The sequence below is a fragment of the Coccinella septempunctata genome, chromosome 3 (genome assembly GCF_907165205.1).
Source record: "Coccinella septempunctata chromosome 3, icCocSept1.1, whole genome shotgun sequence".
Classification (NCBI taxonomy): Eukaryota; Metazoa; Arthropoda; class Insecta; order Coleoptera; family Coccinellidae; genus Coccinella; species Coccinella septempunctata.
Window position 1 is genome coordinate 38,259,372 of NC_058191.1, and position 25,746 is coordinate 38,285,117.

The 25,746-nt window shown below is 34.0% G+C and overlaps 4 protein-coding genes across 5 annotated transcripts; 1 reads left to right on the plus strand and 3 right to left on the minus strand.

Moving 5' to 3' along the window:
• Positions 1-180: 180 nt before the first annotated feature.
• On the minus strand, positions 181-1,423 carry LOC123309413 (vesicle-associated membrane protein 7). Of its 2 annotated transcripts, XM_044892523.1 has the most exons (6): positions 1,381-1,423; positions 1,263-1,310; positions 1,001-1,204; positions 719-947; positions 590-657; positions 181-500 (listed from the first exon to the last, which is right to left on the minus strand). In XM_044892523.1, exons 3-6 carry the CDS (start codon positions 1,202-1,204, stop codon positions 345-347), a joined length of 657 nt encoding a protein of 218 aa, XP_044748458.1. In that variant the 5' UTR covers positions 1,263-1,310; positions 1,381-1,423; the 3' UTR covers positions 181-344. The 2 variants fall into 2 exon arrangements, with proteins under 2 accessions (XP_044748458.1, XP_044748459.1); XM_044892524.1 differs by lacking the exon at positions 1,263-1,310.
• Positions 1,424-2,315: 892 nt separating this feature from the next.
• On the plus strand, positions 2,316-4,588 carry LOC123310104 (conserved oligomeric Golgi complex subunit 8). The gene is made up of 5 exons (XM_044893485.1): positions 2,316-2,492; positions 2,550-3,022; positions 3,154-3,367; positions 3,424-3,590; positions 3,677-4,588. Exons 1-5 carry the CDS (start codon positions 2,438-2,440, stop codon positions 4,553-4,555), a joined length of 1,788 nt encoding a protein of 595 aa, XP_044749420.1. The 5' UTR covers positions 2,316-2,437; the 3' UTR covers positions 4,556-4,588.
• Positions 4,589-5,370: 782 nt separating this feature from the next.
• LOC123310419 (voltage-dependent calcium channel subunit alpha-2/delta-3-like) lies at positions 5,371-15,387 on the minus strand. The gene is made up of 24 exons (XM_044893885.1): positions 15,167-15,387; positions 14,689-14,770; positions 14,456-14,566; positions 13,891-14,052; positions 13,583-13,829; positions 13,395-13,526; positions 12,946-13,211; positions 11,928-12,057; positions 11,664-11,837; positions 11,061-11,344; positions 10,889-10,972; positions 10,690-10,761; positions 10,552-10,626; positions 10,257-10,367; positions 10,130-10,201; positions 9,898-10,070; positions 9,688-9,761; positions 9,518-9,602; positions 8,979-9,196; positions 8,612-8,751; positions 7,623-7,922; positions 6,275-6,528; positions 5,987-6,215; positions 5,371-5,533 (listed from the first exon to the last, which is right to left on the minus strand). Exons 1-24 carry the CDS (start codon positions 15,253-15,255, stop codon positions 5,477-5,479), a joined length of 3,621 nt encoding a protein of 1,206 aa, XP_044749820.1. The 5' UTR covers positions 15,256-15,387; the 3' UTR covers positions 5,371-5,476.
• Positions 15,388-23,431: 8,044 nt separating this feature from the next.
• LOC123310072 (UDP-galactose transporter senju) lies at positions 23,432-25,694 on the minus strand. Its single transcript, XM_044893442.1, has 4 exons — positions 25,300-25,694; positions 25,125-25,242; positions 24,882-25,068; positions 23,432-24,700 (listed from the first exon to the last, which is right to left on the minus strand). The coding sequence occupies exons 1-4, from the start codon at positions 25,385-25,387 to the stop codon at positions 24,050-24,052; spliced, it is 1,044 nt and encodes a 347-aa protein (XP_044749377.1). The 5' UTR covers positions 25,388-25,694; the 3' UTR covers positions 23,432-24,049.
• Positions 25,695-25,746: the final 52 nt, after the last annotated feature.

The window sequence follows — 25,746 nt, forward strand, 5'->3', positions numbered from 1 at the left end:
AATAGATAATCGAGATATTGATAACAAAAGTGATGAATGAAATAAAACTCAAGGAGTTTTTTGACAGAATCAGTTTCATAAACTATTCAGTGGGTAATACTACTCAACCCAGCATTATTATAATTATCATTATATTTTCTGAGAATCTGTTATGGATATCGCAACTAAAAATATCTCATATTCCAAAAATCCAATATATTATCACATTATTTATACTTACATCTATAATGAGTACATGATTAACGCACAATGGCAATAAAATTCTTCATCTTCATATATAATAACAAAAAATATCTTGAATACCTAGGATACTTAATGATATAAATATAAATCATCGAACTTTCTCAAAAACAACCTCTCCAAAGATAATCATCACAAGAAATTGATATGACAAAGTATAAGAACACAATAATAATGAGTCCAATTAAACAATACATCTTAATGCTTTTCCAAAACATTTGTCTAGCCAAATTTCTGCTTGTTGTCCTGAAGGAAACGCTCTGAAAAAAATCCTCCTTTATGAAACACATCAGTCACACAAGTTTAGAATAAAGAATCAACAAATTACCAAATAGATAATACAACTTACGCCTGCATTGAGGTTGTCTGCCTTATTCACAAGTAATTCAAGTCGTTCACCCCTCATTGCAACATTACCTATAAATAATTATTATACGTCAAAAAGTTATAGATCACTTACATCTGTTTCACAACAAACCTATATTTTTGACCATTATATTTTTCAATTCATCTAATTCTCCATGTATTTTAGAAATATTATCAATATCTGTTGATTCAGAATAATGTTTCATTTCATTGGCCAAAACTCGAGAAAATTCTGTATTCATTGCATAGGGTAATGCATTCTCGATATTTCCAAGATAAGCAGAGGTGAACCTCCTCTTGATTTCATTAAGAAAAAGAAACGCTCTAGATCTTTCAAATTCCTGAAAAATTCAAAATTGGTTTCGAGTAGACAAAATAAGTTCACAGGACTTACATCATCTGTAACGCACATATAGATTACTTGATTTTCACAAATATAGTGAAATAAGTAATTTCCATGGGAATAAGTGAGTTTGTTGTCATGTTGAGGTATTCTCAATATTATCTGTTCTGTAACTTCTGGAAAATTCCCGGCACAGCAAGCATGTTTTGCTAGGACGCTGGATCCTCTTGAAACAACACTGTATAAAATGGGCATCTGAAATTATGATAACAGCCATTAACTTTATTCCTTCTCATCGAATCATATATTTTACCTTTAAAATCTCATAACAAGACACTCTAAGTCGACCTACAACAATATTCTACGACGAAGTGGTCAAATGAATATTAATTATAAATTTAATTTTAGTTTTAGGATGAAAAATAAATTACCGAATATTGTTTTTATGGAATTAATCAACTTCAGGCCCTTTAGCCTTTAGGGATTTCACAGCTAAACTAGTGATGTTATAATTCGAATTAAAAATAATCGGTAATCCGATTATTGAAATAATCGTCATCATCCGATTATTGAAATCGAGAATTCGAATGAAAAATAACCTGATTTCAGAACCTAACTTTAACCGCGTTGCATGGAGGTTATGGAAAAAACGATGAATGATATTTCATTCATCGTTTCAGGTTATTACCTGAAATCTGAAACCTTTCGAGTTTCGGGCCTCGGCATTAGGTTATGGTGTCGAGAACCGGGCAAATCTAGATTCTAAAGGTTCTAATATAACCCCCCACGCTAGTCCGGTCCCTACCGAGCTTCGAAACTCGCTCGAGGTTTCGTTTCGAAAACATTCAAATGATGAGATAATTCGAATGTCTGCTCGACAATCTGCTGCTACCTGCGACCCCACCGCCACCATTCGAATTTATCATTCGATTCGAATGCTCGATTCTTAGGTTTCAGTACAGAACACAGGTTTCAGACTTTCAGGTTATTTTTCATTCGAATGATCATTCGATTATTGAGATCATTCGAATCGTCATAATCCGATTATTGAAATAATCCGATTATGAACAACACTAAGCTAAACGTCAGTGTCAGTGTCAGTGTCAACATTATTGTTTACAAAAAATAAAATGGATTTGAGTCGTTAGGTCTACGAGCTACTGTGACACTTTTCCACACAATTTTCAGTCATTTTTTAATTCAATTGATATAAATTTATTGATTAGAGTTATCACGAAATCATTCAAAGCGATGCTTCATATTACATCAATTGCTGTGAAAATAAAACATTCGATTCTAGATCAAAAAGCAGCTGGACGTTCAGTAGTTTTTAAGTATATTTGTGATAGTTCTAACGAACAACAAAATATACGTGTAAACATCACTTTTTCAGAGTTAAGGTTTTTTAGCTTAGCAGGATTTTAATTTTAATTTTATCATAATATTGATGAGGATGAGCTTCAAATATTTTTAGTGAATCTATATGAAATGGCAGCCGAGAGTAAATCATTATTACAATTGATATTTCCTACTGGTTTCCCAGGTTTGGAATAAAAATATAATCCTGGAAATTTTTGTATTTATGTAATTTTTCCTTCAGAGGAATGGAATTATAATGTGAAATTGGATGAGTATGTGAAAAAACTGGGTGGACTAAAGGTTGAAGACCTTTGCAAAGAAGTCAATGATTTGCAACATCAAAGGAAATCTATTCTTGAACATACTCAAGAATTGGCTGTCTGTAATTATAAAACGTTTATTGAAACTGCAGAATGTTCAAGAAAAATGTTCATTCAGTTCAATGCTATAGATGAAAAGCTAAATGACTTATTGAAAGACTTACCAAATTTCGAGACCAAATATGAGAAATTTGCAGTAGAAAGCAGTGGGATCAACTCTTTAAGAAAATTAAATTCCCTTACATTAACTAAAAATGCACAGTTGTTGGGCATTCTAGAATTACCGCAATTAATGCATTCTTTTATTGATGATGGTTTATATGATGATGCTTTAGAGCTTACTAGCTATGTTAGAAAATTATACGCTAAGCACCCAGATATTAATATCTTCAAGGTAATTAATTTTTTCTAAAATATTCATTCTGCATACAAAATTATAGTACAACAATTGTGGTCTGTACTTGGTAAAAAACTTCAGGGAAATACGTGATGAAATGAATTCCTTGAATGATGGAAATTTTTCAGAATGTCATGGAAGATGTTGAAAAAGCATGGTATTCAATGCTACATCAGCTTTTAAATCAACTCCGTCATGAGTTAACACTATCAAAATGCTTACAAATTGTGGGACATCTCAGGCGAATGGATGTTTTTTCAGAGACAGAATTACGCTTGAAATTTCTTCAAACGAGAAATCATTATCTACAAAATTGTCTCAAAGTTATACCTAATAACGATGGTAATGAAAATAATAATCATTTGGATCTTGGAAAATCACTCAGTGTTTCATTCCAGTTGATCATCATTTGAATAAGGTAATCGAAATAACCAGGGTGAATTTATTCAACATTGTAACACAATATAGAGCTATTTTTGATGATGAGGATCAGAATCCGCTTGAAATTTTGAAGTCAAACCATGTGAATCATAATGTGATATTTTTTTCATGGATAAGCGAAAAGGTGAGAAAAACTTGTTCAAATGCTCCAAGTCATTATGTGTTTCCAAAAAAATTCTTTCAAACGGTTGCCTTATATTTGTTTTTCAGATTAGTGAATTCCTCACTACATTAGAGGATGATTTGAATAAGGGAGTTTCATCAATTGATTCTGTTCTTGGGCAATGTATGTATTTTGGTCTGTCCTTCAGCAAGGTGGGGTGTGATTTTAGAGCACTTCTAGTACCCATTTTCACCAGGAGGATTGGAAACGATTTTCAAGATATGGTTCACAAAGCGACCAATAATTTCGAACAAAATATAGAAAAATTCACCTTGATCAATAAAAATCATCCGAATGTACCATGGAAAACAAAAATTGAAGATCCTCTACAGCCTCCAGACAGTTTACTGGAATTCTACCCGCTGGCCGAATACTTGAACAACATTCTGAATGCTTTCAATAAATTAAAATTATGCGCTCCAATGTCACTTATTGATAGTATTACCAAAGTACTGCAAGAATCTTTACATTCCATTGCAAAATCTATTTTAAAGCTCTACAGTCAAGAACAGCAAGCGTTCAGTCCAGGATCTAAAGACGCTTTTACGAGGCTCTGTATGGCATTTGCAGATGACTTGATTCCATTCCTGCAGAAATGTCTACATGTTATTTATCCGCCAACAAATACAACTTCCCATTTAGGAATCAATCTTCAAATGGTTCAAAAAGAAGGAATTTCATTTCTGGATAAGAGCTATATTATTGCATGTATAAAACACTTGTTACCTGTAAGGCTAGAGACAAATTTGATAATTGAATCGAAAAATGTAAAATCTGTCGAAGATGATAATTCAAAAAGTGAGCTTAAAAGTGAGAAACCCAACGAAGATATTTCAAGTAATAGTGATGTGAATGGACAAGAGTCTGTATTGCAGGAAGAGAATAAAGTTGAACCAATTGCAGAAAATGAGAGAATTGTACCATAATACTACATATTGAATAAAAAGTACAGAAATGAATGTTTTTTATCTTGTCTCCAATGTACTGTTGTGTCCAAGAGTACTAACTCTTAGTTACCAAAAGTTACACCAGTTGGTGGACCGTGGGGTAATCTGAATAAAAGACATCTATCTATTTGAGAAACTTCTGAGATGAAGGAACCTACCTGAGAATTATAGAGTTTTCATCAAGGATTAACTCCTAAATCGCCGCTTTTATACAGGGTGTCATCTTTTACCTTTACCATTTTTTCCGCAGTGGCTCGGTTCAAAAGATACAGGCTGTTGAAAAACCATAAAAAAAATGTGATTTTTAGGTCTATCTTTATCGAGGGAAATGAATTTCAGAATATAGTTTTTCATTTATTTGATTAATTTTTTTCGAACACTAAATAGCACCCACGTTGTTTCAGTTTTCTCATTATGACCATTACGTACGATAAAAATACGAAAAATTAAAAAACCCACCTCTTGAAACTAATCTGGACGCTATCTAATGAATATTGGGTACGTTTCGTAAATTAAAAGTATTCTTCATATTTTCTCGTATAATGCGCCGTTTTCAAGTAATTTAATCAACTCTAAAACGGCTGGATCGATCCTGACCAATATCATTAGGCTTCGCAACTATTCATCAGATGGACATTGGTGTTATCTATTGTGCACACGCTCCAAGTCGCTATATCGATTAACAAATTATCAATTAACAAAGATTAATATTGACGTTTTTATATATTTTCTAGTGACTTTAAATAAACTTTCTTCAACAATACATTGGGAAACAAAAAATGAATAGGAAGAGACAAACCAAATAAATGTATTGAGCACATATATTTGATCTTCACAAGCAAGATAATGCAAGAATATCTCAGCATTAATAAAACACGAAGTAGAGGCAGCCCAATGTTTTTAGGGACCTTCCCAGAAATGGCCGCAATAGATTCTATTTTGATTGAGATGCTCCTCCTGAAATAATTTTATGTAAGGATTAATAGGTCCTATTCAAAGAAAAATTTAGGTGAAAAACAGAAGTTTAGGATAACACAAGTTTTAATAAAAATTCTTACTACCTCCCTGAAGTATTGATTTCAATTAAAATTCGTGAGCTTCAAACATAACAAAATGATGCCATAATGAAAAAAATTACACTTCGAACATCTTAACGTCCATTTTTTCTCTAAAAATAAACAATAACATATATCTGTTATGGCGAGAGTAGAAAAACAGCTGAAATTACAGAACTTCTGGAATGCTCAACATTTTCTGAAAAAAAATACTGCAAATTTCACGAGACTTGCACGTTTTTCGGGATCTCATCATTATAAATTATTGAATTCAAGTTCATTTAAAATACTTCAATTGGATCTCTAAACCTATATAACTGTGAAAACTTGGAATACTTTATGTTGATTAACTCACATTTATGCCCCTTCTGTAGCATTTCGTGTAAATGTGTCGGGTATAATTATTGTTATTGGCTATATAACATGGTAGAGCTGTGCCTTGTCGTATTGCCGTATTATTCGTATAAATTATTTCTATTGGTTGTGGACTTTTTTTGTACGTTAGGACGGTATCCACTTTACAGTTCAAATTTATTGCGAGAAACAGGAGATTACTTCCTGCTATTTTATTGACAACGAAAGGCCTGAAGTATTTAAAAAGTTAACTTTCATTCAGCAATAAAAAAATGTGGAAATAACTCACCAAAGACAGTCGAATTTGGAATATCTATTCGTAATTATCGGACTAGCAACGAAATTATTGCCTAAGGTGAACAGCCACATTTCTTTATCACAAGGTGTCGGTATTGTTTTGTTGATCAGCAGTTTCTCGTAAGCTAAAGTGTCTTTTTTGAGGCTTTTATATTTTTTCGCTGTCTTCAATCCCATCACATTTTGCGCCAAAAGAAGGATACTCGAAAGGGCCCATTTGGTCGCATCCATGAAATTGCCCATAATCTGAAATCAAATATCATTGTTGCAAGATTTATTTATTAATTTATGGGATCAACCCAGATTAAGAATTCATAGCGATCAGTATACAGATAGCTTCCTCAGTAAACAACCTCTATATGCATGGTGTTACGATTTTGTACCGTAAGGCCATTTGTTTTGGAAATACAGGGTGATTTATGAATTTCGTACTGAATTTTCGATATCCATAAATTGAGAATTATTGGTCCTAGTTTCATGAAATTTCGTGGGCTCGTTTAGTTCCAACAACCCTTTGAGATGGCACTTACAAAATACCTACTCACAGGGTGTATTTAAAAGTGAGGCTTTTTTCAACAGAGAAGATAGAATAACTGGACAAAATGAAGCGCTTTACCAAAAATCACCTATACAAAACTTTCAAAATGACCAAGTTGAAAAAAAAAACCGAAAACGATTACAGAAATAGAGCCTATATATTACGAAACTTATCTAGTGATGACCTACTCAACAATATGGTTTCGTTTAGGATGTTTTCCGTTGAATTTTTAGTTGGGAATAAAATGGCGACATACTAGTGCCGGATTTTTCTCATTATTTAGTAACTCAAATGATTTTATGAAATGACTTATTTCGATTCCAAAATACCAACTCACAGAAAAATACTTGAAAGCAAGTGTTAAAAAGATAGCACTTTGTCATCATAAGCGCTTTCAATGAACTGTCTCAATTTTCTACACTTTTTTCGCCCTAAATCGCACGATACAACAATTTTTCCATGTGACTTGATGCAACTAATCAGATAGACTCGGAAGTACTGAAGCCGTATGTTTATGTTTTTTCGATGCTGGAGTCACCTTCTATCAGTCCCGTACTTGAAATTTGATAAAAATAATAATAAAACTTCTAGGGGTTATAGCTCAGCCATCTTGAATATTTTATATAGACAATTTTTGGAGAAATGACTTTTTTTATGACTACTATTCATGTATTTATAAGCCACAATTTAGTGAAACTGACATAAACAGAGTGTTTTCAAAGGTGAGGCTTTTTTGTTGACTGAATAAGTCAGAAATCGGTGATCTATAAACTGTAACAATTTGGGGCACATTGAAACTTACAGATTGTATCCTTGGCGAAGCGTTCTTCTTGCTCCTCCTTAATCTTTTCTTTTTCTTCGCTGTTTCTTCATGATCCTCCTCCAAGGGATCCTTGTAGCAGATACCTTGGTAGTCGAACATCCTAGTCGGATGATATACTTTGTTCTTAACTAGGTGGTACATTATATCTGGACGCAGATCGCCAATGTACCTACCAGTATGTTCCCTGTTGTCGCTTAGAACCACGTAGGCGTTGTTGTCCAGAATGAAGCAAGAAAGGTAGTCCGATTCGCAGGTTATGTTACACCTTCTACTTTTGCACTAAAAAACCGAATCGTTAGGAATTACTTTCGATATATTCCGTCTACCTACAGAGCCGCTGTATCGTTTTCAACGGCACGTACCCTGTATATTTATGCCTGTTCCGAAGATACCCTTCATCTTTAAACCCACGCATTACATTCATCTCAATCATTCATGCCAGTCAAAAAACCTCTTTTATTCAACTCATTTCAACTGAATTTACGAAGTTAAAACTGTAGGTTATTCCAAGTGTTAGAACTTTTCGAGCTCTACAAAAGTGTTATTGATCATTTTTTCCTTTATTTTAAGTTTTAAAGGTTTCATGGTGAGTTTATACAGAGAAACTAAGAGTAATAGGTACCCAAGAAGGGGACCAATCTAATAGGCAGATGGCGTGTCCCTGCATAAACTCACCATTTGCAATAGTTTTGGGTTCGTTACAAGCGAGTGATGTAAAACCTGAACTTCTAACTGATTTTGATAAAATCTTGGAAAGAGTGAATGGTCTCTAATAAGTCTTGACGATCTCTTTATCAATGGACGAATTGAGGTTTAGACTAGTTTTGCTGGGGGTTTTTCAAATCACTTTTTTCTGGGGAATTAGTTATAACAGGTTCAGCTCCAGATAAAATATTCAGCGTATTCAAATCACAATTTGAATTTAAATTTCCATTAAGTTGGTATATATTTACCAATACAATACTCACCCTTGTTGTTATGTTATTATAAATATTGTACATCGTTCTGTGATTGAACTGAAGACCTATTGTAGCAACTGGAGTCTTTTTAATACCGTCTCCGACAAATATTGCTGACGTACCTGTTATCATGGTATTATTTTCGTAACCTGTAAAATAATTATATCGGTTATTTTCAACCTAAGAGAACTCCTCAGCAGTGGCGATTGCAGGAGTGATTTTTGGGGGAAGGGCATAATTTTATATTTGATACATTTTGTAGGGTGTATGTTGATACAAAATAGGTATATATCTATCTAGATGGCCCCATATTTTTCGGGGTTTTTCGAAGAACAACTTTTAACACGCCTATCTCCCAGAAAAATCTGCTTCTCACCAGATATTTCGAACGGAACAGAATATATGAACATATCCTCGTTGTTGAAGTTTTCCTCAACAGCCCTCCTGTACCATTCTTCATCGATCGAGTTGGGATAGAGCATTTCGAAATCGTTCGTTTCATCCTCATCCTCATTTTTCGTATAGGTCCTCCATCTGGTCAATCCCGATCGTGTGGCGATGAATATTTTACTGACATAAAAATTATCAACGAATCTGTAATAAAGGAATTAATCATTAAATACAAAAATGCCACAAATTAGTGTAGATATTCTTGAAAGTATGGATTTCTTTGCCATGCAGAATTTAGCATTGTCCCTCATCAGCACAGTGTAGTGTTAGACCGATTCGAAGAGGTCCACCGGTTTCGCTTGAAGCCCCATCCTCGCGGGTTGAAATATCTAACACTACACCGTACTGATGAGGGACAATGCTTGTTTATGAGTAGCTCGCAGGATTGGAGCGGACTTGCCCCATATTAAATTCATTAATACTAGGTGTTCTGTTTTCCATATCATACAGTATATTGATACTCACATTCTTTCATTCAAAATGGGTTCATCGAACCATTCGGTGATATTTGCATCTTGAAGTAACGATTTCAAAAGAGATTCATAATGACCTGGAATGATAAACAATAACGATAATGAATTTTAAATGAAAATTTGGCGCCACAATTGGTGTTGTCTTGAATTAATTCCGCTCACATTTATTTCCTCTCCGTAAGCACTCGATAATTTTGGCCTCTGGGGTTCCAACACCGCAGTTTTTGCAGTATTTCCTAAAAATGTTCAGTATGTATGAAAATATAAGTTCTGAACTTCATTTAGTCATTCCCAAGAGATAATTCTCCAGTATAAAAGCCACATACAATATTTTAAATCCCCCCAAAAAAAAAGTACCCATAAATGACTGACCAGAGCGGATGAACCTTCCAATTCTTGGATTCGGTAAGACTCCTGGCAAACTTTGACGTTACTCTCGAGTCGTTTATCTTAATTTGTCCGTATTTGTCAGGGAGAACGATAGCAAAACCGAAAGGTCCAATATCTGTGTAATAGTAATGTCTGCCAGTCAACATGATCCTTTTCTGAAAGAGTTGCAGTTGTTGTCCATTTTCGTTGGCACAAAGAGTTGAGCTATACATACCAGGTCGTCTAGAGCAAACTTCACTTTTAGAAAAGACTTCCCATGGCCTTTGAAAACCACTTTTTCCCTCATCTAAAAAAAAACATCCATAACGCCTGGTAATAATCGAAATTAAAGATTTACAAACCTCCACCACAGATTTATCAAATTTTCGGGGTTGGTTACGATCATCTAATATTTCCACTTCAAGCAAATCAACCCTATTGAAAGTAGGTTTGAGAATTTTATCTTCCCCAAACTGTGAAAAAAATTTATAGGTTTCTACAGAAATTCTGTAAAATAATCTTGAAATGTTTTTCAACAATTCAAGGAGTAGTTATAAGCTTTTCTACGGGTATAGCTGGTCTATGATTTAGCTGGTACGGGTTCGCTAGCATATAATTTAGCTGGTACGCGTTAGTTATAGTAAGTTATATACTCACAGTGGGTCTGTGATCCGGGTGCATCAACACATAGCCATTATTGGTCACTACAAAAGCATATCCGTTGACTCCTAGCTAAATAAGAAATCAAAGACAAAATTCGTTATACTTATTCTGAATTGATCAATGAAGATGTACCTTATGATGGGGTATCAGTGATTTAATCAGCTTTATAGGAACGTCAACAGCTGCTACTCCAACCAGATCAGCCTAAATTTTAGGGAATTTATTATGTTTTACAGTTTTACCAAACCGAAGCTTCTTGGGGGAAATGAAATAAACTTTGGGTTTAAATATCAGCTACAAACAGACGTTTTATCATAAATATTACACTCACCGCACCTGTTCTGCGATCATACACAGGAAGCGAGACAGTTGTCATGAAAAAATTTTTTCTCGGTGTTTCATATTCCCCATAATCCTATAAAAATCAACATAAGAATTAATTCATGGTACATTAACTGAAGTGAACTTCATTGTTTCCGTGGGTAGGAATGGAATTAACTTACATGGTCATCTTTCAGAAGGTGAAAATTTTCGCTGGTTAAAATTTTCTTGGTTCTTTGATACAGTCTCTTGGCATGGTCCAAAAATATCTCCCGCTGTCTTATGCCTTCCCTCTTCTTCCAGAGCCAGTTGCATATTCTCCTATCGGCCAAATCTACATACAGGTAGCTCCAAATGGGATTTTGTTTATCTTCGATGTTGTAATTGATCGGTCGAGACATAACTGGAATGTACTTTAACATTTTCTCTCGCACTTCTTGAAATAAGGTAATGTTGGCGTAATAACCTAAAATCGTTGTTCATCCCACATTCAACACTTACAGCTCGTTTCATGAAACTTTGATTGTCCGATCAACGATTTGACAGTTACTCGATTTCTAAAACGAAATCACTGAAACCTTTTCATTTTTGAATATATTGAAGAAGTAGCTATTGAGAAAAATTTAATGGATGTAGAACATCATAATTTGATGCGAGAATGATATTCTGAAAGATCATAACTGAATTATCGATTGAAAACAAATTGACATCTATTCGTCAATCAAGCGTTGATTCCCCGATCAAGCTTCATGAAACCCGGGGTGATAGAGCAGTGTTAATCATACCCATATTTTCACATGCGATATCTTCCATAACTATTCTGTCCCTTTGGTGTGTCGACAGTAAATATGTGAATATTCGTACTTCCTTATTGCTATTCTTTTGACGTAAAATTTCTGGATGGTAATCATAATCGAGCTGCTCTGTAATCATCATGATGGCCTGATTGCAACGCGCACCTAGAAAATAATAAACCATACAATAGGAGGAAATAACAATATTAAACAGATTTTACAATACGAAGATGTTGTAGTAGATAAGTAACCTACCTCCACGGTTTGCTCGGTAGCGTTCTAATATTTCAAAAGCTTTTGTATAGCCGATTTTTATATCAGCATGATATTCAATGGTGTAAACAGAAAGTGATTCTCTCAACAGCCTCAAATTTTCTTCGTTTGCCTGAAATGATCGAGCTATTTACGTACTATACAATTATAAAAGTGAAATGAACAAGTTGTTGTGCGTATAATAAAAATAAATCAATAGGCATATACGTTTGATTGCTTGTGAATATTGATTCTACTTCAACATTTAGTGCAGAGAGCTATCTTTCTTCAAACTGCTCCTTTATGCGGGGTGAGTCTTTGGCTCGTACAAATATTTTAACAGTATAGATTCTTAGGTTCAAAGGAAACACTTTTTCCTGTGCCTTTTTTTTTCGATTCGGCCCTGATAAAAAGATATAGCCATTTTAATTTTCCATAATGAGCTGTGCCATCTCTGGAAAAACAACATTACCTTCAGAATAACTAGCTAAATATGTGACACTTGACATCTGTGGATCTTTCAAACAGAGTTGCATTCAGCCAAAGCATATTTTTTATTTTCGAATATCAAATTACTCGAAAATGGCACATTACACGAGATAATATGAGGAATACTTTTACTTTGCAAAACGTTTCAAGAGTTGGTTCTTCGAATTTTTGGTATTTTTATTTTTTATGGTACGTAATGGTCATAATGAGAGAACTGGAAGGCGTGGGTGATATCTTGTGTTCGAAAAATTAATCAAATAAATGCAAAAGTATATTCTGAAATTCATTTCATTCGATAAAACCGTTTGTGAGATATAACAGAAAATTACATTTTTTGGTGGTTTTTCAACAGCCTGTATCTTTTAAGCCGAGCCGATTCGGAGAAAATGGTAAAGAGAAAAAGTGTTCCTTTTGATCTCAAGAATCTACTGTTGAAATATTGGTACGAGTCAAAAGCTCACCCTGTATTGTTTCAATATCCCTGAATCCAATTCCTTGTGTCCTTTCCCTCCTTACACTAATCAACCATTACCTGAACTAGAGTATCTTCAAAGCAAGGCACCAACGGTTGTGTTGTATTGTTAAATAAGAAAATATTGACGAAATCGTTGTCGTTCAGGGTGTCCAGGATGTTGTTGATCAAAAGTGCCCCAACTTTCATTTTCAAACCTTCCCAAGCGGAACCTGAATTATCCAGCAGTATAACTATGTCCTTTGGGGACGTCATCGCTTCAGTATACCAAGATCTGGTCCTCATGTCATATGTTTGGTCATACGGTTCGCTGGACCACTTCACAGCTGAAAAATTTTACATTTATGCCTCCTCATATGGTTCTCTATTGTACCCTGTCTAAAGGGTTATCTAGATTTCCTCATATTTTGAGTGTTTTTTGTTGGCTGATACTCTGTCTCGAACAATTGACATTCCTTTCATTTCATTACCTGTTCTATCCCTCAAAAAGTCATAAGGTTTTAGATTACCTGGATAATGCCTCATGTAGCCAAAGGGACTAGTGAAATATTGCCATGTTAACGTAGGATCAAGTTCGAAATTCTCTTTGAAAATCATATCTAGCGGTTCTGTCCATCTTGCACCCTCTAAAATATCTTGTTCTGGAAAATGGAAAGAAATAGAGTTAGAATGTGTATGTGTAAGTACTCTCTCTCACCTCTATCATACACATTCAGCGGTGTTTTAATTATACTAATATTCATGTTGACTTCAGTTTCAAAATGATCGTTATAGCGCATAGACATATTTTTGTAGAACCCCCATTCTCGGCTCTCCTCTATAGCATCGCTAAAATCACAGTCACACTCTGGAATAACGGACTCTTTCTTGGCTCGAAATATTTGGTCTATCAAACCCTTTTCAACACTAGCATTATTGAGGTGACACCACCATCTACATTCTGACTGAAAAAGGGAATTTTCTGCTATTTTTCTAACGGGTGCGCAAAGTTTTTCGCAGACTTACTTTTTTTGTGTAGTTCTGCAAGTCAAAATCCCATGCAATTGATGGAGTGGTGCTCCCTTTCTCTGTGAAATTGTCCGCGTTGAAATAATGGTAAGTTCCATTTGGAAATAATTGGTCCTTTTTTCTGTGAAACGAGAGGTATTCTGCAAATTCCGCAATTCTCTGGAACAATTTGATATTTGATGAAAACCCACAAAATCTTCGAAATTTCAAACGTACAGATGATTTGAACAAACATTCGAAAAATCAATTATGTTGGTAGCTTGAGTTCCAACGAATAGTTTCGCATTTGTGTAAATTTTGAAAATTTGTTGCTTATTTCTTCGTGATATTAGCACTAGTCGTATTACAAATAAGACTTTTACCCTCTGAAAATTCAAAATAGTTTTGAGGAGTGATTCTTCTTCAAAAATAGTGTGTTTTTCATATAAATATTTCTTTGAATAGAATCTTAAAGCATCTGAAAAGCAGTTTTCAGATATTTTTCAGACAATAATCATCCATCAATTAAAAGAGATCAAATTCACGAAACCAAGTGATTTTCTGAATCCACAAGTTTACGTACCTTTGTGGCAGTTTCCTTTTTATACATTAGTTCCTCCAAGTCTTTAGCAATCTTCTCAGTGAGAAAGTCACCATTCACCCGATACAATTGGTCCTTCAATCGACCGAAACTCTGCAAATTTAGTGAATAGAATCCTGACAATTATGAAGGCGAACATAAAGGACTCCAATAATTTATATAATATCGATTCATACAATCTCATGTTATCTACATTATATTGAATCTGTATTTACCTCTTTGACCATGGATTTCCTTGTCATTTTTTCACTGAGCTTCTTCAATTCCTTACCGATTTCATCCGACCAAAATTTAACCCTGAAATAAAATAATCAGAACAAAATTAATTAATCAGTAGGATATCTTTTGGAAAAAAATATGTACGACTGAACTATAGTGTTTATATAGGAGGAGAGAAATTGCCCTTTTCAAATTTCGATCGATATTTCGTCTATTGTGGGACGAGTAGAGCTTCTTTGGGACACCATGTATATTATAGAAAAAGCGAAATACTCCCGACAGGAGCCTGCTTTATTTTCGTGTACCTAATTACAAAACTCCGGAAGAATCCTTATTAAGACCTAGAGAAAGGTTGAAGAAGAAGTCGTTTCATCATTATTTTTTTCGCATTCTAAGTTCTCTCATTAAACCTCTATCATCTTCCAGGAGGATTTGGCTCCTTTCAGGATAATTCAAAGCAACTTTTACGCTAACCGAATCAATATTGCGTAGACTCTTTGGCGCCATACAGCTTCCATTCTGTAGCAAATGAAATGTTTTCTGAGACACATAGTGGGTTTCATAGTAACGTCTTAAAAGGTTTTTTCTGACATCGTACAATCGTACAATAATTGAGCTAATTAATGATCCATGCGAGCGATATATTGATCTCTTCAAAACTCCTGTTTTTCAGACGTATACAAACTGGATAAATTCAGAGAACTCGATAGGAAAAACTAAAAAATATGTTGCTTAAATTTATAGATAATCTGCTATGATTAACAATAGAGAGAAAGATCCACAGAAAGGACTCATGAAATGATCCACTGATTTGAACAAAACTAGTCGAGATGAATTCATTAAGAAAAATTTTGCACACTTTTAAGGCAATATAATGGGGCGTTTATTCTCAACGCTTCATTAATACTATCTGAAAGATAAGGTTTATCATTTTAGGGGAGAAACTTCAGTATGATGAAATGAAATATTCTAGAGTAATGTCGGTTCAATAATAATCAATATAATACTACACTTTCACACAGAACTGATTTAAAAAATAAACTATTAAAGTCGAATATTTCTGATACAAAAAAGATATTTTGAGATATATTGCAATACCTATAAGTATTCTCAATGAGGTATCATCGACAATAAGTGACTTGCAATTCAGCTGAGATATCGATAATATTTTTAAAATTTCAGAATCCTAAAAGGAAGAGATATGTGTGAAAAGCATTTTGGAATTTCATTGTGAACCATGCAAAAAAAAATTCTGTCGATAGAGAAAAAGCATTATCTAAAAAGCTGTAGAAAAAAAAATCTTTTTAAGTTTTCGAATTATATGCTCAGGATCTTACGCTGAAAGCATGTAACTGTTATTTATAAAGGTATTTCTTTATTAAATTTCAAAGAATTGTTTAAATTTGTACAGTTTGATTTATTATTGCAATATAACTGTTTTCTTATGATAGTTTTGCTTTATGAAAATGTGTAAATATTAATTCTCTTATGAGTTTTTCGTAATTTATTTCCGAAAAAAGGTATAGGTATTTTTCTTAATACGGAGACAGGATTTCTTAACATAAAATACAACAACATTAATAAAACTGTCCTACTTAAGGAAAAGATACTCCTTGCTTGATTCAGTAATTTTTTTTTGGTACTTCTATGACAAAATATGAAAAAAAATTTAACGAGTGTTTTCTGTTTTTACTTCGTCAACTTACTGTTCAATCACCACCTCTCGATTTCTCCGATCACAATGCACATCAACCGTAAAATAAACCAAATGAAGTAAAAAATATAACAACATTATTCGAGTTTCGAGCTTTCAGATCGGCAGATAAATACGGATAGTTTTCAATCCATGTATGATAGAAATTATTATGTTCTGTAGTTGGAGCGCATGACCAAATGGTGAAGAGGAAATACAAGGGTGCGTGTTATTTGAAATATTATCAGTGTTTGTTTTTGTGTAAGCGGCATATATTCTTTATGTATTTCGATACTCTTGGGATACAATATCAACGACAGTTAATAATTTATTCATTAATAATATTTCCCCTATACCCCACATCTCTGAGAATTAATGATAAAGGGTGTATATGAAAACTTGGTACCTTTACACAAGGAAATAATAATAAGGATATCACCGTCTGCTAAAAATCCTTACATTTGAAGTTTTTTATCGTTCGATTTTCTGGCTTTTAAGTATGGTGATCCCTTCAGAATTATATCAATTATATTTTACGTTTAGTAGTCCACAACTGCGGTATATGCATCTTCAAAGAACTGCTGGATCCTTGACAAACACTTCAAAGTATGCAGAAATGATTTCCTTACAATGTCACGATTGTATGATAAGATATATGAAAAGGAACATTTTTTTTTTGTTAAGAATTGTGCGCTGTTATCTATATAATCATAAATCTTGTACTGAATATTTTGATGTTGGGGTTGTCGACTATATAATCTTCTCCCTAGTCTCCCTGAAATGTTTTCAGACCTCTGCAGATTCCGGAAAAATAGCACATCCACTATTACTTTGCATCGCAAAATAGCCTATATCTTTCTTCACTTGGATTTTCATCTTTGAAATGGCATTTTTCAAAAATGGCAAATTTCAATCTGCGATATCTCCTCTTATACTTTTCCGATCCAATTAGGATTTCCGGTTTCGTAATCAGCACTAGTCAGGCTTCAATACTAGATCAATAACTCGAATTCGAAAATCCCAAATTTTTGGGTCAAAAATGCGCAAGGGGTAAGACCCCCCTAAAATCACATATTTGCTCCTGTCTCTAAGAAGTACGGTGTTTTATTATTCCTCCAGAGAAAGAAATTCATACTAGTCGTTTTGAAGATTCCAAAAAACCAATGAGTTGATGAGCCAATGCAAAATTGCACTGTAGACGGCCTTTCAAAGTGAACTCGAAAATGAAAAATGGAAAAACACAAAATTCGTTTTTCTCGAAATCTGCGTCGGAGATCCAAAAGTTTGGTATGGAAATATAGGTTTTCGAACACGCAGAATCGATTGGAAATAAAATCGTGAGCCTATCTCTCTTCGTTTAGATTTTCATCTTCGAAATGGCATTTTTTCAAAAATGGCAAATTTCAATCTGCGATATCTCCTGTTATACTTGTCAGATCCAATTGAGATTTCCGATTTCGTAATCAGCACTAGTCAGTCTTCAATACAAGATCAATAACTCGAATTCGAAAATCCCAAATTTTTGGTTCAAAAATGAGCAAGGGGTAAGACCCCCCTAAAATCACATATTTGCTCCTGTCTCTAAGAAGTACGGTGTTTTATTATTCCTCCAGAGAAAGAAATTCATACTAGTCGTTTTAAAGATTCCAAAAAACCAATGAGTTGATGAGCCAATGCAAAATTGCACTGTAGACGGCCTTTCAAAGTGAACTCGAAAATGAAAAATGGAAAAACACAAAATTCGTTTTTCTCGAAATCTGCGTCGGAGATCCAAAAGTTTGGTATGGAAATATAGGTTTTCGAACACGCAGAATCGATTGGAAATAAAATCGTGAGCCTATCTCTCTTCGTTTAGATTTTCATCTTCGAAATGGCATTTTTTCAAAAATGGCAAATTTCAATCTGCGATATCTCCTGTTATACTTGTCAGATCCAATTGAGAATTCCGATTTCGTAATCAGCACTAGTCAGTCTTCAATACAAGATCAATAACTCGAATTCGAAAATCCCAAATTTTTGGGTCAAAAATGAGCAAGGGGTAAGACCCCCCTAAAATCACATATTTGCTCCTGTCTCTAAGAAGTACGGTGTTTTATTATTCCTCCAGAGAAAGAAATTCATACTAGTCGTTTTAAAGATTCCAAAAAACCAATGAGTTGATGAGCCAATGCAAAATTGCACTGTAGACGGCCTTTCAAAGTGAACTCGAAAATGAAAAATGGAAAAACACAAAATTCGTTTTTCTCGAAATCTGCGTCAGAGATCCAAAAGTTTGGTATGGAAATATAGGTTTTCGAACACGCAGAATCGATTGGAAATAAAATCGTGAGCCTATCTCTCTTCGTTTAGATTTTCATCTTCGAAATGGCATTTTTTCAAAAATGGCAAATTTCAATCTGCGATATCTCCTGTTATACTTGTCAGATCCAATTGAGAATTCCGATTTCGTAATCAGCACTAGTCAGTCTTCAATACTAGATCAATAACTCGAATTCGAAAATCCCAAATTTTTGGGTCAAAAATGAGCAAGGGGTAAGACCCCCCTAAAATCACATATTTGCTCCTGTCTCTAAGAAGTACGGTGTTTTATTATTCCTCCAGAGAAAGAAATTCATACTAGTCGTTTTGAAGATTCCAAAAAACCAATGAGTTGATGAGCCAATGCAAAATTGCACTGTAGACGGCCTTTCAAAGTGAACTCGAAAATGAAAAATGGAAAAACACAAAATTCGTTTTTCTCGAAATCTGCGTCGGAGATATAAAAGTTTGGTATGGAAATATAGGTTTTCGAACACGCAGAATCCATTGGAAATAAAATCCTGAGCCTATCTCTCTTCGTTTAGATTTTCATCTTCGAAATGGCATTTTTTCAAAAATGGCAAATTTCAATCTGCGATATCTCCTGTTATACTTGTCAGATCCAATTGAGAATTCCGATTTCGTAATCAGCACTAGTCAGTCTTCAATACTAGATCAATAACTCGAATTCGAAAATCCCAAATTTTTGGGTCAAAAATGAGCAAGGGGTAAGACCCCCCTAAAATCACATATTTGCTCCTGTCTCTAAGAAGTACGGTGTTTTATTATTCCTCCAGAGAAAGAAATTCATACTAGTCGTTTTGAAGATTCCAAAAAACCAATGAGTTGATGAGCCAATGCAAAATTGCACTGTAGACGGCCTTTCAAAGTGAACTCGAAAATGAAAAATGGAAAAACACAAAATTCGTTTTTCTCGAAATCTGCGTCGGAGATTCAAAAGTTTGGTATGGAAATATAGGTTTTCGAACACGCAGAATCGATTGGAAATAAAATCGTGAGCCTATCTCTCTTCGTTTAGATTTTCATCTTCGAAATGGCATTTTTTCAAAAATGGCAAATTTCAATCTGCGATATCTCCTGTTATACTTGTCAGATCCAATTGAGAATTCCGATTTCGTAATCAGCACTAGTCAGTCTTCAATACTAGATCAATAACTCGAATTCGAAAATCCCAAATTTTTGGGTCAAAAATGAGCAAGGGGTAAGACCCCCCTAAAATCACATATTTGCTCCTGTCTCTAAGAAGTACGGTGTTTTATTATTCCTCCAGAGAAAGAAATTCATACTAGTCGTTTTGAAGATTCCAAAAAACCAATGAGTTGATGAGCCAATGCAAAATTGCACTGTAGACGGCCTTTCAAAGTGAACTCGAAAATGAAAAATGGAAAAACACAAAATTCGTTTTTCTCGAAATCTGCGTTGGAGATCCAAAAGTTTGGTATGGAAATATAAGTTTTCGAACACGCAGAATCCATTGGAAATAAAATCCTGAGCCTATCTCTCTTCGTTTAGATTTTCATCTTCGAAATGGCATTTTTTCAAAAATGGCAAATTTCAATCTGCGATATCTCCTGTTATACTTGTCAGATCCAATTGAGAATTCCGATTTCGTAATCAGCACTAGTCAGTCTTCAATACTAGATCAATAACTCGAATTCGAAAATCCCAAATTTTTGGGTCAAAAATGAGCAAGGGGTAAGACCCCCCTAAAATCACATATTTGCTCCTGTCTCTAAGAAGTACGGTGTTTTATTATTCCTCCAGAGAAAGAAATTCATACTAGTCGTTTTGAAGATTCCAAAAAACCAATGAGTTGATGAGCCAATGCAAAATTGCACTGTAGACGGCCTTTCAAAGTGAACTCGAAAATGAAAAATGGAAAAACACAAAATTCGTTTTTCTCGAAATCTGCGTCGGAGATTCAAAAGTTTGGTATGGAAATATAGGTTTTCGAACACGCAGAATCGATTGGAAATAAAATCGTGAGACTATCTCTCTTCGTTTAGATTTTCATCTTCGAAATGGCATTTTTTCAAAAATGGCAAATTTCAATCTGCGATATCTCCTGTTATACTTGTCAGATCCAATTGAGATTTCCGATTTCGTAATCAGCACTAGTCAGTCTTCAATACTAGATCAAAAACTCGAATTCGAAAATCCCAAATTTTTGGGTCAAAAATGAGCAAGGGGTAAGACCCCCTAAAATCACATATTTGCTCCTGTCTCTAAGAAGTACGGTGTTTTATTATTCCTCCAGAGAAAGAAATTCATACAAGTCGTTTTGAAGATTCCAAAAAACCGATGAGTTGATGAGCCAATGCAAAATTGCACTGTAGACAGCCTTTCAAAGTGAACTCGAAAATGAAAAATGGAAAAACACAAAATTCGTTTTTCTCGAAATCTGCGTCGGAGATATAAAAGTTTGGTATGGAAATATAGGTTTTCGAACACGCAGAATCGATTGGAAATAAAATCGTGAGCCTATCTCTCTTCGTTTAGATTTTCATCTTCGAAATGGCATTTTTCAAAAATGGCAAATTTCAATCCTCGATATCTCCTGTTATACTTGTCAGATCCAATTGAGATTTCCGATTTCGTAATCAGCAGTTGTCAATACTAGATCAATAACTCGAATTCGAAAATCCCAAATTTTTGGGTCAAAAATGAGCAAGGGGTAAGACCCCCCTAAAATCACATATTTGCTCCTGTCTCTAAGAAGTACGGTGTTTTATTATTCCTCCAGAGAAAGAAATTCATACTAATCGTTTCGAAGATTCCAAAAAACCAATGAGTTGATGAGCCAATGCAAAATTGCACTGTAGACGGCCTTTCAAAGTGAACTCGAAAATGAAAAATGGAAAAACACAAAATTCGTTTTTCTCGAAATCTGCGTCGGAGATCCAAAAGTTTGGTATGGAAATATAGGTTTTCGAACACGCAGAATCGATTGGATATAAAATCGTGAGCCTATCTCTCTTCGTTTAGATTTTCATCTTCGAAATGGCATTTTTTCAAAAATGGCAAATTTCAATCTGCGATATCTCCTGTTATACTTGTCAGATCCAATTGAGATTTCCGATTTCGTAATCAGCACTAGTCAGTCTTCAATACTAGATCAATAACTCGAATTCGAAAATCCCAAATTTTTGGGTCAAAAATGAGCAAGGGGTAAGACCCCCCTAAAATCACATATTTGCTCCTGTCTCTAAGAAGTACGGTGTTTTTTTATTCCTCCAGAGAAAGAAATTCATACTAGTCGTTTTGAAGATTCCTAAAAACCAATGAGTTGATGAGCCAATGCAAAATTGCAGTGTAGACAGCCTTTCAAAGTGAACTCGAAAATGAAAAATGGAAAAACACAAAATTCGTTTTTCTCGAAATCTGCGTTGGAGATCCAAAAGTTTGGTATGGAAATATAGGTTTTCGAACACGCAGAATCCATTGAAAATAAAATCCTGAGCCTATCTCTCTTCGTTTAGATTTTCATCTTCGAAATGGCATTTTTTCAAAAATGGCAAATTTCAATCTGCGATATCTCCTGTTATACTTGTCAGATCCAATTGAGAATTCCGATTTCGTAATCAGCACTAGTCAGTCTTCAATACTAGATCAATAACTCGAATTCGAAAATCCCAAATTTTTGGGTCAAAAATGAGCAAGGGGTAAGACCATCCTAAAATCACATATTTGCTTCTGTCTCTAAGAAGTACGGTGTTTTATTATTCCTCCAGAGAAAGAAATTCATACTAGTCGTTTCGAAGATTCCAAAAAACCAATGAGTTGATGAGCCAATGCAAAATTGCACTGTAGACGGCCTTTCAAAGTGAACTCGAAAATGAAAAATGGAAAAACACAAAATTCGTTTTTCTCGAAATCTGCGTCGGAGATCTTAAAGTTTGGTATGGAAATATAGGTTTTCGAACACGCAGAATCGATTGGAAATAAAATCGTGAGCCTATCTCTCTTCGTTTAGATTTTCATCCTCGAAATGTCATTTTTCAAAAATGGCAAATTTCAATCTGCGATATCTCCTGTTATACTTGTCAGATCCAATTGAGATTTCCTATTTCGTAATCAGCACTAATCAGTCTTCAATACTAGATCAATAACTCGAAGTCGAAAATCCCAAATTTTTGGGTCAAAAATGAGCAAGGGGTAAGACCCCCCTAAAATCACATATTTGCTCCTGACTCTAAGAAGTACGGTGTTTTATTATTCCTCCAGAGAAAGAAATTCATACTAGTCGTTTTGAAGATTCCAAAAAACCAATGAGTTGATGAGCCAATGCAAAATTGCACTGTAGACGGCCTTTCAAAGTGAACTCGAAAATGAAAAATGGAAAAACACAAAATTCGTTTTTCTCGGAATCTGCGTCGGAGATCCAAAAGTTTGGTATGGAAATATAGGTTTTCGAACACGCAGAATCGATTGGAGATAAAATCGTGAGGTTATCTCTCTTCGTTTAGATTTTCATCTTCGAAATGGCATTTTTCAAAAATGGCAAATTTCAATCTGCGATATCTCCTCTTGTACTTGTCAGATCCAATTGAGATTTCCTGTTTCGTAATCAGCACTACTCAGGCTTCAATACTATATCAAAAACGCGAATTCGAAAATCCCAAATTTTTGGGAATGGTGCGGACGGTACTTATTTTATTTAAAAAAAAAATCCCCACCTTCTCAAAGTAATTTCGCTGGTACTCTCAAGTAATTGAAAAAAAAATGTGTTCTTCATTAATAATTTATTGATCCTTTCTAAGTATAATCAATAGCAAGGAAGTAGTTTCATATTCATTTTGGCAAGAAATACATTCACACTGAAGTACCAGTTATCACAATTTTTCAATTCCTCTCACAAAATGAATGAGAATTCATTTCAATTAGTCACCAATGAATATAAAGTATAAAATTCAAACAAGTTTCAGTGCAAATATGAGGCATTTTCATCTCCCTTTTTTTGTTCTTGTATGTTTATTTTCTCTTGAATGTTGGATACTATAAGAAATTTGATAAGTTTAATACCACAGAAAGCAGGAAATCCTCAGATAATTAAATAAGCCGAAGCATGGAAGTTCCCTGTTCATTATTGTGTCTCATCTTGATTTTCAATAAAAAAAAATTTCAGGAATATCTTTGGTTTCTCAGATTATTTGAATTTCTATCAACATATTCTCATTCTAAGGCACTTGCTCATGAAACTAACTACCCAATCATTGCCACTTCAAAGCACATATTGAATCAATAATGTTACAACATAATCCTTGAATAAAATACTCTTTGCCCTGAGAACTGGAAATAAAATGAGGTGTTGTCTGGGATGATTCTACAATTCAAGTACACAGTAATCAAACTTCTTCAGCCAGCAGTGGCTCTTTGGCTATATTTTCTTCTTGACTAGGCTTTGGAATGTTCGATACAGGATTCTTTGAATATAAATATACAGCAAATAATACTGTACAGATAGATAGAAAGGTATTCAAGTATATGGGTATTCCAAAAAGAATCCAACTTGAAATAGCTGTGAGTATTAGCTCTAAAGCACTGGCAAAAGTTTTGAGTATAGAGTTCATTGTTTTCAAAAAGAAGCTAGTCACTATGCCTATACATGCATTGTTTAAAATAACAATTAAAACTTTGAAATGAAATATCTCCTTCATACTGGTGAATTCAAAAGCACCACTGATATTTCCAAACATTGACAAAAGGAATAAATTACAAACTATAGAATCTAAATACATAAATACATTTTGGATATAAATATCCACATTAGCACCTTGTTTCTTCAATAGATATTCATTATATACTCCTGCAAAGCAAGAACATAAAATCTGGACAAATAAATATATTGTATTGATGCTCATTCCTATCGAACTAAATTTGTCAGATGCACCAATTTCTTGAATCCCAGAAAAATCCATTTGTTTCAGCATGCATCCACAGGTGAGGATTATAAGAGAGATCCATTGTATTTTGGTCAGAGTTTTTGAGAATATGAACTGAAATAATACAATTACTATCATTTTTTGCTTCATCAAAAATATTTGATTGTCTAAACTCATAAATAAAATTAAATATCTGACTTTTTTTATTTCTTGGGTTAGTTAAACAAAATCAACTCTTTTTATCAGGAAGGAACAGCTAGTATAAAGTTAAATATTAAATAATTCAAAAGCTTACTTGAAACAATATTCCAGTTATTACTACTCTCAACTGAAGTAGTAAATAATATGTTGTAGGATCAAATGATGAAAGATTTGTGAAAGACAAATTATTATACAAGCAATATAAAAATGCTGGAACGAAATACAGTAGTAGGATCTCTTTGTACCTCAAGATTTCCATGCCATAGTCAACTATAGAATGGCTGAAATTGAGAAGAATAAAACCAAAGAATTCAAAATTGCAAATTGTTATTTATACCTTTTTAAGTAAAGACAGCTTGATATGATGAGCTTCAAAACTTCTGTGAAAAGAACTACCGTGACAGTATTATACTCATAAGTGTTGTTCGAGTTTTGGGATGCAGTGACCAAAATTCCTATAAGAAAACACTTAGTAGCAGAACTTGAATGGTGTTTTCAAGTCTCTCACTCACCTTGATTGACAAATAACCAAATATACAAAATGAAAACAATCAAACTTAGTTTGGAAGTAAACAATCCATTCGATTTTTGTAATGTCATCTTTTTGATATGAATTGAAAACAAAGCAGTCAAATCTCTGAATTATTCATACGTGGATCATTGGGTAATAATAGCAAATATTTTCGTTTTTGCTATGTGGAGTAAACATCATGTGCTGATATACAGATCTTGCGATTTCTATTATAATGTTGAAAATCAACCACGAATCATTGAATTTTTCTGAGTCTCAAGAAATAAGTGTCACAAATTGTGAGCATAACTGCAATAAATAATATTCAAAACCACTTGACAACCTTATTTACTTTTACTTTTTTTAGGTTATGGTTAATTTGTCAAGTTGTCCTTGTTCTACACTAGAACTACCATGAGTATGTCCTACCAAAGTCCTACTCAGCCTA

Excerpts from the sequence above, each read along its gene's own strand:
- LOC123309413 (XM_044892524.1), bottom strand. The coding sequence starts at position 1,204 with ATGCCCATTTTATACAGTGTTGTTTCAAGAGGATCCAGCGTCCTAGCA. Across the intron at positions 658-718 it reads TATAATGGTCAAAAATATAG|GTAATGTTGCAATGAGGGGT; the intron begins GTTTGTTGTGAA and ends AATTATTTATAG. Across the intron at positions 501-589 it reads CAGACAACCTCAATGCAGGC|AGCGTTTCCTTCAGGACAAC; the intron begins GTAAGTTGTATT and ends GATTTTTTTCAG.
- LOC123310104 (XM_044893485.1), top strand. The coding sequence starts at position 2,438 with ATGGCAGCCGAGAGTAAATCATTATTACAATTGATATTTCCTACTGGT. Across the intron at positions 2,493-2,549 it reads ATTTCCTACTGGTTTCCCAG|AGGAATGGAATTATAATGTG; the intron begins GTTTGGAATAAA and ends TTTTTCCTTCAG. Across the intron at positions 3,368-3,423 it reads AGTTATACCTAATAACGATG|TTGATCATCATTTGAATAAG; the intron begins GTAATGAAAATA and ends GTTTCATTCCAG.
- LOC123310072 (XM_044893442.1), bottom strand. The coding sequence starts at position 25,387 with ATGACATTACAAAAATCGAATGGATTGTTTACTTCCAAACTAAGTTTG. Across the intron at positions 25,243-25,299 it reads TTGGTTATTTGTCAATCAAG|GAATTTTGGTCACTGCATCC; the intron begins GTGAGTGAGAGA and ends GTTTTCTTATAG. Across the intron at positions 24,701-24,881 it reads TAACTGGAATATTGTTTCAA|TTCATATTCTCAAAAACTCT; the intron begins GTAAGCTTTTGA and ends GTATTATTTCAG.
- LOC123310419 (XM_044893885.1), bottom strand. The coding sequence starts at position 15,255 with ATGAAACCCACTATGTGTCTCAGAAAACATTTCATTTGCTACAGAATG. Across the intron at positions 14,567-14,688 it reads GGAAATCCATGGTCAAAGAG|AGTTTCGGTCGATTGAAGGA; the intron begins GTAAATACAGAT and ends CTAAATTTGCAG. Across the intron at positions 9,762-9,897 it reads TGGAAGGTTCATCCGCTCTG|GAAATACTGCAAAAACTGCG; the intron begins GTCAGTCATTTA and ends GAACATTTTTAG.